The following is a 13,484-nucleotide window of genomic DNA, read 5'->3' as shown; positions in this document are numbered from 1 at the left end:
GTTATGGTTTACATCGTTATGGTTTACAGTGTTACGGTTTACATCGTTACGGTTTACATCGTTAGGTTTACATCGTTACGGTTTACAGCGTTATGGTTTACAGCGTTACGGTTTACATCGTTAGGTTTACATCGTTATGGACTGTTGTGGATGGTTGGTTTATTCTCAACCGTGTTGATGTAACATGTAGTGGATGGATGGCTCCATTTAAAGTCCTGAGGTTGAGGTTGACTAGATAGATCACAAGTGTGTGTGGATGTTTGAGTGGGGGACCACCAGCCCAACCTGGCACAGCCCAGCCCAGGCTCACTGGCCCAGCACAGAGGCTTCATCCCAAATGGAATCCTGTTCTCTATAGAGTGCACTACATTTTACCAGGACCTGTCAAAAGTAGTGCACTATATAGGGAATAGGGTGCCATTTGGGATGTAGCAAATGTAGCCAGAGACAGACCTTGGGTGTGTGTCAGCTGGTTCGTCTGGCTGATGAAGGACCCAACACAGTGTGATGGATGGGCCCTGTGCTGGAGGGATGACACATCAAGCCCCTCAGTGCTGAGGCAGACACACAATGTCCATCAACACTGAGGATGGAGTCATAAACGTTGCATCAACAAATCACTGGGCAGAGGACGCATGCAGACACAATGAATAGATTTTGTGTGTGCGTGCGTTGGTCAAATCAAATCAAATGTATTTATATAGCCCTTCGTATATCAGCTGAAATCTCAAAGTGCTGTACAGAAACCCAGCCTAAAACCCCAAACAGCAAGCAATGCATGTGAAAGAGGCACGGTAGCTAGGAAAAACTCCCTAGGAAAAACTCCCTAGAAAGGCCAAAAACCTAGGAAGAAACCTAGAGAGGAACCAGGCTATGAGGGGTGGCTAGTCCTCTTCTGGCTGTGCCGGGTGGATATTATAACAGAACATGGTCAAGATGTTAAAATGTTCATAAATGACCAGCATGGTCAAATAATAATAATCATTGTAGTTGTCGAGGGTGCAACAAGCACGTCCGGTGAACAGGTCAGGGTTCCGTAGCCGCAGGCAGAACAGTTGAAACTGGAGCAGCAGCATGGCCAGGTGGACTGGGGACAGCAAGGAGTCATCATGCCAGGTAGTCCCGAGGCATGGTCCTAGGGCTCAGGTCCTCCGAGAGAAAGAAAGAAAGAGAGAATTAGAGAGAGCATATTTAAATTCAAACAGGACACCGGATAAGACAAGAGAATACTCCAGATGAAACAGACTGACCCTAGCCCCCCGGCACATAAACTACTGCAGCATAAATACTGGAGGCTGAGACAGGAGGGATCAGAAGACACTGTGGCCCCATCCGATGATACCCCCGGACAGGGCCAAACAGGCAGGATATAACCCCACCCACTTTGCCAAAGCACAGCCCCCACACCACTAGAGGGATGTCTACAACCACCAACTTACCGTCCGAAGACAAGGCACAACCCAAGGGGGGGGGGGGCCAACCCAGACAGGAAGACCACGTCAGTGACTCAACCCACTCAAGTGACGCACCCCTCCCATGGACGGCATGGAAGAACACCAGTAAGTCAGTGACTCAGCCCCTGTAATAGGGTTAGAGGCAGAGAATCCCAGTGGAAAGAGGGGAACCGGCAAGGCAGAGACAGCAAGGGCGGTTCGTTGCTCCAGCCTTTCTGTTCACCTTCACACTCCTGGGCCAGACTACACTTAATCATAGGACCTACTGAAGAGATAAGTCTTCAGTAAAGACTTAAAGGTTGAGACTGAGTCTGCGTCTCTCACATGGGTAGGCAGACCATTCCATAAAAATGGAGCTCTATAGGAGAAAGCCCTACCTCCAGCCGTTTGCTTAGAAATTCTAGGGACAATTAGGAGGCCTGCGTCTTGTGACCGTAGCGTACGTATGTACGGCAGGACCAAATCGGAAAGATAGGTAGGAGCAAGCCCATGTAATGCTTTGTAGGTTAGCAGTAAAACCTTGAAATCAGCCCTTGCCTTAACAGGAAGCCAGTGTAGGGAGGCTAGCACTGGAGTAATATGATCAAATTTTTTGGTTCTAGTCAGGATTCTAGCAGCCGTATTTAGCACTAACTGAAGTTTGTTTAGTGCTTTATCCGGGTAGCCGGAAAGTAGAGCATTGCAGTAGTCCAGCCTAGAAGTAACAAAAGCATGGATTAATTTTTCTGCGTCATTTTTGGACAGAAAGTTCCTGATTTTTGCAATGTTACGTAGATGGAAAAAAGCTGTCCTTGAAACAGTCTTGATATGTTCTTCAAAAGAGAGATCAGGGTCCAGAGTAACACCGAGGTCCTTCACAGTTTTATTTGAGACGACTGTACAACCATCCAGATTAATTGTCAGATTGAACAGAAGATCTCTTTGTTTCTTGGGACCTAGAACAAGCATCTCTGTTTTGTCCGAGTTTAAAAGTAGAAAGTTTGCAGCCATCCACTTCCTTATGTCTGAAACACAGGCTTCTAGCGAGGGCAATTTTGGAGCTTCACCATGTTTCATTGAAATGTACAGCTGTGTGTCGTCCGCATAGCAGTGAAATTTAACATTATGTTTTCGAATGACATCCCCAAGAGGTAAAATATATAGTGAAAACAATAGTGGTCCTAAAACGGAACCTTGAGGAACACCGAAATTTACAATTGATTTATCAGAGGACAAACCATTCACAGAGACAAACTGATATCTTTCCGACAGATAAGATCTAAACCAGGCCAGAACTTGTCCATGTAGACCAATTTGGGTTTCCAATCTCTCCAAAAGAATGTGGTGATCGATGGTATCAAAAGCGGCACTAAGATCTAGGAGCACGAGGACAGATGCAGAGCCTCGGTCTGACGTCATTAAAAGGTCATTTACCACCTTCACAAGTGCAGTCTCAGTGCTATGATGGGGTCTAAAACCAGACTGAAGCGTTTCGTATACATTGTTTGTCTTCAGGAAGGCAGCAAGTTGCTGTGCAACAGCTTTTTCTAAAACATTTTAGAGGAATGGAAGATTCGATATAGGCCGATAGTTTCTCTATAGAGTTGGTGTGTTTACGTTTAAAAGAGAGAGTCACAGTACGGTCAGGTCTATTTGTTTTTGAGAGAGAGAGAGAGAGAGAGAGAGAAGGGGGGAGGCTGTCCTGCTGCTGTTGTTGTGCAGTCAGACAGGGCCCTGGCGTCCTAGGAAGACTTGTCTTAGGACTAGGGATCAATGATCAGGACATTACACAAACCTGGTCTCCTCCCATTGTCACGATCGTCGTAATAACATTCGGACCAAAGCGCAGTGTGATATGGGTTCCACATGTTTATTGAATGAAACGCACAAAAAAAACAAATAAAAAACGAACGAAACGTGAAGCAAATGAAGTGCTCACAGGCAACTACACATAAACAAGATCCCACCAAACACAGTGGGGAAATGGCTGCCTAAATATGATCCCCAATCAGAGACAACGAAAAACAGCTGCCTCTGATTGGGAACCATACCAGGCCAACATAGACATAAAACAACCTAGATAACCCACCCTAGTCACACCCTGAGCTAACCAACATAGAGAATAAAAAGGCTCTCTATGGTCAGGGTATGACACCCATGTTTTTAACAAACCTAATTTGGCAGAGAAAGAGAGGAAGAGAGGAGCTGCTGTTTTCTGTCAAAGTCAAGTAATGCTGTTTATATTTTACCCATTGATGGCAATGTCCTGAAAGTCAGGTTGAATGGAAAACCACTAGAAAATGGGCCGTGCTGCGAAAATAACAGTCTGTCAGGTCTTTGTTACAGGCTTTCACCTCAAGCCTGGGTGTCCAAGTCTAGTAGGAGCATTGTCTTGATTCAACACTGGTGTCAGGATGAAGCAACCTAGCTTCCTTTACAGTAGTCCGCCAGCTGTTATTGCACCATAAATTGACAGATGATGAGCAATTCTAATTTACCGATGACACTTCCGGATTACTCTATTCATCCACAATAAAAGAGAAATGCAGTATAACTATAAATAAACGGTATAGCAGAACATTATTTTACATTTTCTCCAGAACTCTATTTATCCACAAAGTAAAACACACTCAGACAGATAAGAGCAGCCAGTCTGCCACTGTCAAGTACATCTCTCTATACTCTCTGTTTAGGGCCAGCTAACATTCACATTGGCTCTGTTTTTTGGTTGATTCTTTCCAGTGTGTGCATTAATTATCTTATGCTTTCTCATAATTTGGTTGGGTCTAATTGTGTTCCTGTCCTGGGGGTCTGTTTTGTGAACACAGCCCCATAACCAGCTAACTGAGGGGACTCCGCTCCTCCTTTTTCTCTCTCTCTCATTTCAAATATTATGTGCAAATAGTTAAAGTACAAAAGGGAAAATAAATTAACATAAATATAGGTTGTATTTACAATGGTGTTTGTTCTTCATTGGTTGCCCTTTTCTTGTGGAAACAGGTCACAAATCTTGCTGCTGTGTTGACACTGTGGTATTTCTATCTCAATTCAATTTAAGGGCTTTATTGGCATGGGAAACGTATGTTTACATTGCCAAAGTAAGTCTCTCTCTCTCTCTCTGATCAGACAGCCATCCTGTAGATAGGGACAGCTTGGTTCCTCCAGTGAGATCCTTCTCACCACATGATGCCCTTGCCCCCTCAGACTGTTGTGTAGAGACACATTGCAGTGTGTGTCTGCCTGTGTGTGAGCATGCATTTGACTGTGTGTGTGTGTATGTCTGTGTTTGTGTGTGTGTTTGGCTCTGTGTGTGTGTGTTTGGCCCTGTGTGTGTCTATGTCTGTGCAGATGAGTCAGAGGATAGCCACTGAGAGAGCTGTGGCCTCAACCACAGAGATCAGAGAGCTGTGGCCTCATCCACAGAGATCAGAGAGCTGTGGCCTCAACCACAGAGATCAGAGAGCTGTGGCCTCAACCATAGAGAGCAGAGAGCTGTGGCCTCAACCACAGAGATCAGAGAGCTGTGGCCTCAACCATAGAGAGCTGTGGCCTCAACCACAGAGAGCAGAGAGCTGTGGCCTCAACCACAGAGAGCTGTGGCCTCAACCACAGAGAGCAGAGAGCTGTGGCCTCAACCACAGAGAGCAGAGAGCTGTGGCCTCATCCACAGAGAGCAGAGAGCTGTGGCCTCAACCACAGAGAGCAGAGAGCTGTGGCCTCAACCACAGAGAGCAGAGAGCTGTGGCCCCAACCACAGAGAGCAGAGAGCTGTGTCCCCAACCACAGAGAGCAGAGGCCTCAACCACAGAGAGCAGAGAGCTGTGGCCCCAACCACAGAGAGCAGAGAGCTGTGGCCCCAACCACAGAGAGCAGAGAGCTGTGTCCCCAACCACAGAGAGCAGAGGCCTCAACCACAGAGAGCAGAGAGCTGTGGCCTCAACCACAGAGAGCAGAGAGCTGTGGCCTCATCCACAGAGAGCAGAGAGCTGTGGCCTCAACCACAGAGAGCAGAGAGCTGTGGCCTCAACCACAGAGAGCAGAGAGCTGTGGCCTCATCCACAGAGAGCAGAGAGCTGTGGCCTCAACCACAGAGAGCAGAGAGCTGTGGCCCCAACCACAGAGAGCAGAGGCCTCAACCACAGAGAGCAGAGAGCTGTGGCCTCAACCACAGAGAGCAGAGAGCTGTGGACTCAACCACAGAGAGCAGAGAGCTGTGGCCTCAACCACTCTAATTCTCCAGCTCATAAAGAAGTAGCATGATGTTAGACGCTGCTGCTAGACGTCTGTTATGAGCTTCACTGTTTCCTGAACACAATGAAGACAGTATGACGATTGTTCATTCTGAGAGGATGTGTCTATATCATCACGTATGGTGGAGCCTCTACGTACAAAATCAGCTAGACTTAACAAGGTCGATGTGAGGGGGTATAACCGGCTGTGATACAGAGTGGAATGTGTGTGTGTGTCTGTGTGTGGTCTGATGTGTGTCTGTGTGTGTGTGTGTGTGTGTCTGTGTGTGTGTCTTTATCTGTGTGTGTGTCTCTATCTGTGTGTGTGTCTGTATCTGTGTGTGTGTGTGTGTGTGTATGGGCTGGTGAGGGTGTGTCTGTGTGTGTGTCTGTTTCTGTGTGTGTGTGTGTCTGTTTCTGTGTGTGTGTGTGTCTGTGTGTGTGTGTGTGTGTATGGGCTGGTGAGGGTGTGTCTGTGTGTGTGTCTGTATCTGTGTGTGTGTCTGTGTGTGTGTGTGTGTGTGTGTGTGTGTGTGTGTGTGTGTGTGTGTGTGTGTGTGTGTGTGTGTGTGTGTGTGTGTGTGTGTGTGTGTGTGTATGGGCTGGTGAGGGTGTGTCTGTGTGTGTGTCTGTATCTGTGTGTGTGTCTGTGTGTGTGTGTGTGTGTGTGTGTGTGTGTGTGTGTGTGTGTGTGTGTGCATGGGCTGGTGAGGGTGTGTCTGTGTGTGTGTCTGTGTCTTTGTCTGTGTGTGTGCATTGCTTCCCCCACGCCCACAGCGGTGGCACTGGGCGTGGCTAATGGTGTGTTCTCTGACCAAAACCTTTTATAGGCTCTCTTGGTTGCAGAGACAAAACGTGTCTGTTTTCAAGCAAATTTGCTGCTATCATGCTATCTGAGTGACTCAACATTACAACAAAATCAATGGGTCCCCTAATGACATGACATTTTTGGAATGTTAGATCCACCCTGACTCTAGTTTTTATATATGTGGTTGTTAGTTCTCAAAGAGGATCTTATTTAAAAATATATAGCTCCATTATCTTTTCTACATATTTTATATCTGGTTTAAGTCGTTTAAGTTTACATTGAAAACGTTTTACCAGCCCGCCACTGCTAAATGAATATGGAGAAAACACTGATGTGTGCTAGCTTCAGTGTTAGCTGTTATATAGAGCCTCGTCATGACTGAAGTTAGCAAACAACACCCCTGTCATCTTTCCTCCCACGCTGCTGTACTACAAACAACACCCCTGTCATCTTCCTCCCACGCTGCTGTCCTACAAACACCCCTGTCTTTCTCCTCCCATGCTGCTGTATTACAAACAACACCCCTGTCATCTTTCCTCCCACGCTGCTGTACTACAAACAACACCCCAGTCATCTTTCTCCCATGCTGCTGTCCTACAAACACCCCTGTCTTTCTCCTCCCACGCTGCTGTCCTACAAACACCCCTGTCTTTCTCCTCCCACGCTGCTGTCCTACAAACACCCCTGTCATCTTTCCTCCCACGCTGCTGTACTACAAACAACACCCCTGTCATCTTTCCTCCCACGCTGCTGTACTACAAACAACACCCCAGTCATCTTTCCTCCCACGCTGCTGTACTACAAACAACACCCCTGTCTTTTTCCTCCCATGCTGCTGTCCTACAAACACCCCTGTCTTTCTCCTCCCACGCTGCTGTACTACAAACAACACCCCAGTCATCTTTCTCCCACGCTGCTGTACTACATGTCATGTGTGGTACCGTGTGTCTGATGTATACTGTCGTGTTGTTGTTGCTGACTCTCACATGCCCAAATTCAATTGCCCTTTGCGATGAATAAAGTGTTTCTAACTGAACTGAATTGAATCCCTTCCCCTGTCCTCCATGCAGGTCCTGAAAGGCTGTAAGAAGCTGGCCATGTCGGTGTGTTCAGTGGGTCGCATCCCCGGGGGGTATGTCACCAACAACATTTATGCCTGGGTGGATCCTCATGGCCGCAGTGTGTCCCCTCCCTCTGACCTGGAGCAGCAAAGCACCCTGGGACCACAACACAGCCAGAGACGTACAGGACATACACAGGAGAAGACAGTGAGTGGATTGAATACCTCTGAGAATCTAAAATATATTTTCTCTCAGTTGTTTCAATATGGCTGACATATGGGTCAAATGGCCACTCATGTTTGACAACAAACAACTAATAGAGGGGGTGAACATGAGAAGTAGGAGGAGAAGGAGAAGGGGGCCAGAAATTGATGTGGAGCCTCACTGAGCACTCCATATACCCAGGTTGCATTAAAATGGCACCCTATTCCCTATGAAGTGCACTACTTTTGAACAGAACCCCATGGGCCCTGGTAGTGATCTATGTAGCGAATAAGGTTCCATTTGGGACGCAGACCATCCCTGCCCAGTGCACTCCTTTGCTCTGTCCAGTACCTCTCTCATCTATTGATGTGAGACTGCATCGTCAGCGCCACAGACCAGGCAGGCAGCCAGGGGTACGGTACACAGCTTTACACAGCACTACAGATTTAAAAGTCAACTACGAGGACGGCCAAACACAGCCCAAGGATCTTAAAAACAGATTTACTTTTACTAAATAAACTGTGTGAACAGTAGAGGGTTACGGGACTAACTTAATCACTAAATGAACTGTGGGAACAGTTGAGGGTACAGGGCTAACTTAATCACTAAGTAAACTGTGGGAACAGTAGAGGGGTATGGGGGCTAACTAAAACTGTGGGAACATTAGAGGGGTATGGGGGCTAACTAAAACTGTGGGAACATTAGAGGGGTATGGGGGCTAACTAAAACTGTGGGAACATTAGAGGGGTATGGGGGCTAACTAAAACTGTGGGAACATTAGAGGGGTATGGGGGCTAACTAAAACTGTGGGAACATTAGAGGGGTATGGGGGCTAACTAAAACTGTGGGAACATTAGAGGGGTATGGGGGCTAACTAAAACTGTGGGAACATTAGAGGGGTATGGGGGCTAACTTAAACTGTGGAAACATTAGAGGGGTATGGGGGCTAACTAAAACTGTGGGAACATTAGAGGGGTATGGGGGCTAACTAAAACTGTGGGAACATTAGAGGGGTATGGGGGCTAACTAAAACTGTGGGAACAATAGAGGGATATGGGGGCTAACTAAAACTGTGGAAACATTAGAGGGGTATGGGGGCTAACTAAAACTGTGGGAACATTAGAGGGGTATGGGGGCTAACTAAAACTGTGGGAACATTAGAGGGGTATGGGGGCTAACTTAAACTGTGGGAACATTAGAGGGGTATGGGGGCTAACTAAAACTGTGGGAACATTAGAGGGGTATGGGGGCTAACTTAAACTGTGGGAACATTAGAGGGGTATGGGGGCTAACTAAAACTATGGGAACATTAGAGGGGTATGGGGGCTAACTAAAACTGTGGGAACATTAGAGGGGTATGGGGCTAACTAAAACTGTGGGAACATTAGAGGGGTATGGGGGCTAACTAAAACTGTGGGAACATTAGAGGGGTATGGAGGCTAACTAAAACTGTGGGAACATTAGAGGGGTATGGGGGCTAACTAAAACTGTGGGAACATTAGAGGGGTATGGGGGCTAACTTAAACTGTGGGAACATTAGAGGGGTATGGGGGCTAACTAAAACTATGGGAACATTAGAGGGGTATGGGGGTAACTAAAACTGTGGGAACAATAGAGGGATATGGGGGCTAACTAAAACTGTGGGAACATTAGAGGGGTATGGAGGCTAACTTAAACTGTGGGAACATTAGAGGGGTATGGGGGCTAACTAAAACTGTGGGAACATTAGAGGAGTATGGGGGCTAACTAAAACTGTGGGAACATTAGAGGGGTATGGGGGCTAACTAAAACTGTGGGAACATTAGAGGGGTATGGGGGCTAACTAAAACTGTGGAAACATTAGAGGGGTATGGAGGCTAACTTCATCATGCAGAGAATTTTTTACTGGTTATTTTCCCCTGTATTTGGGTGAGATTCGGAGGGCCTGAGATGTTAATATGTCATTAAATTGACAGTGATATCGTCTCTCTCGATGTGGGCCGTTTGCGTCTTAAATGGCATCCTATTCTCTATATACCATAGTGCACTACTTTTGACCTGGGTCTTTATCCCTGGTCAAAAGTAGTACACTCTGTAGGGAATGGGATGTTGTTTGGGACGAAGCCCCTGTTAGTACTATACCTCAGCCCAGACCCCAGGCCCCCATACAGGGTATGATGATGTGTTGCTTATCTTGAGGCGGAGCCAAGGGGCATGAATCTCTGCCAATGGAGAGTCAGGTCTTTCATTTGGGACTCCTCCCTCTGGGCATCAAGCCTCATGTGTAGGAGGGATTGGTTGATGTTACCTCTGCACCTTTGATATAAACAGTAATTTGTAAAGAAAGGTGCTCTGACAATCTTTATGTTGCGTTCTTCAAATAATTGGGTGCCATTTGGGACGCACATCATGTCACTTACCACTGTCACTTCCTGTCTGGTGACTGCCCCCTCTGTCTGTCCCTGAAGGTAAACCTGAACCTGGACGACGGTCTCTCTCTGGGCCTGATGATCAGAGGAGGGGCGGAGTATGGCCTGGGTATCTACATCACTGGGGTAGACCCCGGCTCAGCTGCAGACCACGGGGCACTCAAGGTATTAACCGATTATTACCATCCATATCCTTTTGAATTTGTTTCACCCCATCACAGCGAATAAAACGCAACCACAAGGTTCAGAGGGGGGAAGAGTCTTCTGTGGTCTATCTTGCTGTGTCGAAACCTGGCAGACACAAGGTTCAGAGGGGGGAAGAGTCTTCTGTGGTCTATCTCGCTGTGTCGAAACCTGGCAGACACTTTTTAACTGACAAAAATAAAATATTTATAAATAAATAAATGAATTTAATGAATTTATACATTTATTAAATAAAAGGGTCGGTCATTCTTTAGTCTGCTGCTTTTTCAACTCAGATGGCTGAGGCAGGACTAGTGTGCTTGTAAACAGCATGACTGAATCATGGCACCATAGTATCACGGCATGACTGGGTTCGAAATAGATCTTGCAGGCATCAAGGATTTTTAAGCCTTGAGACAATTGAGACATGGATTGTGAGGGTAAATGGGCGCACCAGTTTGTGTCAAGAACTGCAACACTGCTGGGTTTTATCAAGAATGGTCCACCACCCAAAGGACATCCAGCCAACTTGACACAACTGTGGGAAGCAATGGATTCAACATGGGCCGGTATCGCTGTGGAACGCTTTCGACACCTTGTACCTCCATGCCCAGACAAATTGAGTCTGTTCTGAGGGCAAACGGGGGGTGGGGGAGCACAACACAGCCCTCAGCTCTTCATATCTCTGTCAAAGAAACACTGCCAAAATGTCAAGCGCATCTTATTCAATCTTTCAAGAGACCAGGCTTAGATTTAGAAAAAGTATTGAAAGGATAGAGAGCGTATCTTTTTTCACTGAGACTGACAATCAGAGTTAACACACCATTTCTTTTACCACTACACCACTGCATGAGATGGAATGACATGGATCCCTCCTAAAACCATCCAATTAGACACAGGTTAATGTTCTGTAACCTGTTGGTTATACATGGATGAAGTGATGCATAGCCCTGTGAATGATGTGTTAGAGAAATACTTTTGAGAAGCAGGGACATACAACGTTACCTTGGTCAAGCAGACTGAATGCTGTGCTCTTGATTTCTGCAGTGAACCAGCATGTGAGCTAGCGAGATCAGGCTGGTTTAATGAGGCTAATTCTATGTTGCACTTTGGATTCATGACCTTTTCTGGAGTTATTTAGCAGAAGCTAAGAGAAACCTCTCCTCTCCTGTCCTGTCCACTCCTCTCCTGTCCTTTCGTGTCCTGTCCACTCCTCTCCTGTCCTCTCCTGTCCACTTCTCTCCTGTCCTGTCCTCTCCTGTCCTCTCCTCTCCTGTCCTCTCCTGTCCTCTCCTGTCCTCTCCTATCTTCTCCTGTCCTCTCCTGTCCTCTCCTGTCCTCTCCTCTCCTGTCCTCTCCTGTCCTCTCCTGTCCACTACTCTCCTGTCCTCTCCTGTCCACTACTCTCCTGTCTACTACTCTCCTCTCCTCTCCTGTCCTCTCCTCTCCTGTCATGTCCACTACTCTCCTGTCCACTCATCTCCTGTCCACTCCTCTCCTGTCCTCTCCTCTCCTGTCCTCTCCTCTCCTGTCCCCTCCTGTCCTCTCCTGTCATGTCCACTCCTCTCCTGTCCTCTCCTGTCCTGTCCTGTCCACTCCTCTTCTGTCTTTCCTCTCCTGTTCTCTCCTGTCCTGTCCTCTCCTGTCCTCTCCTGTCCACTCCTCTCCTGTCCTCTCCTCTCCTGTCCTGTCCTCTCCTGTCCTCTCCTGTCCTGTCCTCTCCTGTCCTGTCTTCTCCTGTCCTGTCCTGTCCTGTCCACTCCTCTCCTCTCCACTCCTCTCCTCTCCACTCCTCTCTTCTCTTCTCCACTCCTCTCCTCTCCTGTCCACTCCTCTCCTGTCCACTCTTCTCCTGTTCACTCCTCTCCTGTCCTCTCCTCTCCTATCATGTCCTGTCCTCTCCTCTCCTATCATGTCCTGTCCTCTCCTCTCCTCTCCACTCCTCTCCTCTCCTGTCCACTCCTCTCCTGTCCACTCTTCTCCTGTTCACTCCTCTCCTGTCCTCTCCTCTCCTATCATGTCCTGTCCTCTCCTCTCCTATCATGTCCACTCCTCTCCTGTCCTCTCCTGTCCTCTCCTATCATGTCCACTCCCCTCCTGTCCTTTCCTGTCCTCTCCTGTCCTGTTCTCTCCTGTCCTCTCCTCTCCTGTCCACCCCCTTTCACTCCCATCCTGTCCACTCCTGTCCACTCCTCTCCTGTCCATTCCTGTCCTGTCCTCTCCTGTCCTGTCCTCTCCTGTCCTCTCCTGTCCTCTCCTCTCCTGTCCTCTCCTCTCCTGTCCTCTCCACTCTTCTCCTGTCCTGTCTTCTCCTGTCCTGTCTTCTCCTGTCCTGTCTTCTCCTGTCCTGTCTTCTCCTGTCCTCTCCTGTCCTCTCCTCTCCTGGCCTCTCCTCTCCTGGCCTCTGACAGGGGGTAAACTAAACTCCACTAAATACATGATATTAGTCATCCTATCACTGAGGAACAATAAGACACCGTCAAACCGTCCAGGTGTCAGCGCTGTAACGAGGACCTCTATTAGCCAATCTGGATCCAGCTGTTGTCTGTGGGACGATGTGACAGATGATCGTGCGTCTGTCCCATCTGTGTGCCCTGACATGGGCTTTAATTAGTGTCGTTCCCCCATGGGGATTAGACCAGCCTCCAGCCCTTCCATTACCTTTTCTTTCAACAGGCCAGCCCACTGATGTGTCTGTCTGTCGCTTCTCATCCACAGATAAGCGCTCTTTGGCTAGCAACGGGACAGGACCCTCTGAAAAATAACATTTATTGTCTTTGGGAGATTGTCCAGTTGCTCTACTGGTCTCCTCCATGGCTACTCTCTCAGGCCAACTGGAAACACACCATCTAAAGTCAGCCAACTGTCTTGGCTGCCCAAAATAGCAGCTTGCCCTTTTACTCTGCATTGATCTCTCTCTCGCTCTCTCTCTCTCTCTCTCTCTCTCTCTCTCTCTCTCGCTCTCTCTCTCGCTCTCTCTCTCTCTCTCTCTCTCGCTCTCTCTCTCGCTCTCTCTCTCTCTCTCTCTCTCTCTCTCTCTCTCGCTCTCTCTCTCTCTCTCGCTCTCTCTCTCCTCTCTCTCTCTTTCTGAGAAAGGATAAGAACATTGTGTGTGGAAAATTGCTCCTCTCCTCTCAATCTCGTCTGACTCATAACCA

At 47.7% G+C, this 13,484-nt stretch overlaps 1 protein-coding gene across 1 annotated transcript in view; it reads left to right on the top strand.

Annotated features, from left to right (window-relative positions):
• The window catches only part of LOC115199661 (whirlin-like), a 137,061-nt gene that overhangs the window by 88,721 nt on the left and 34,856 nt on the right, over window positions 1–13,484 (top strand). The window contains exons 2-3 of the mRNA XM_029761970.1: window positions 7,541–7,738; window positions 10,183–10,308. Coding sequence (XP_029617830.1) covers window positions 7,541–7,738; window positions 10,183–10,308 — 324 coding nt within the window. The remainder of the gene's footprint in view (window positions 1–7,540; window positions 7,739–10,182; window positions 10,309–13,484) is intronic.

This window comes from Salmo trutta, chromosome 9 (genome assembly GCF_901001165.1).
Source record: "Salmo trutta chromosome 9, fSalTru1.1, whole genome shotgun sequence".
Taxonomy (NCBI): domain Eukaryota; kingdom Metazoa; phylum Chordata; class Actinopteri; order Salmoniformes; family Salmonidae; genus Salmo; species Salmo trutta.
The sequence above is the reverse complement of the archived record's forward strand: the minus strand, read 5'-3'. Positions and strand labels throughout refer to the sequence as shown.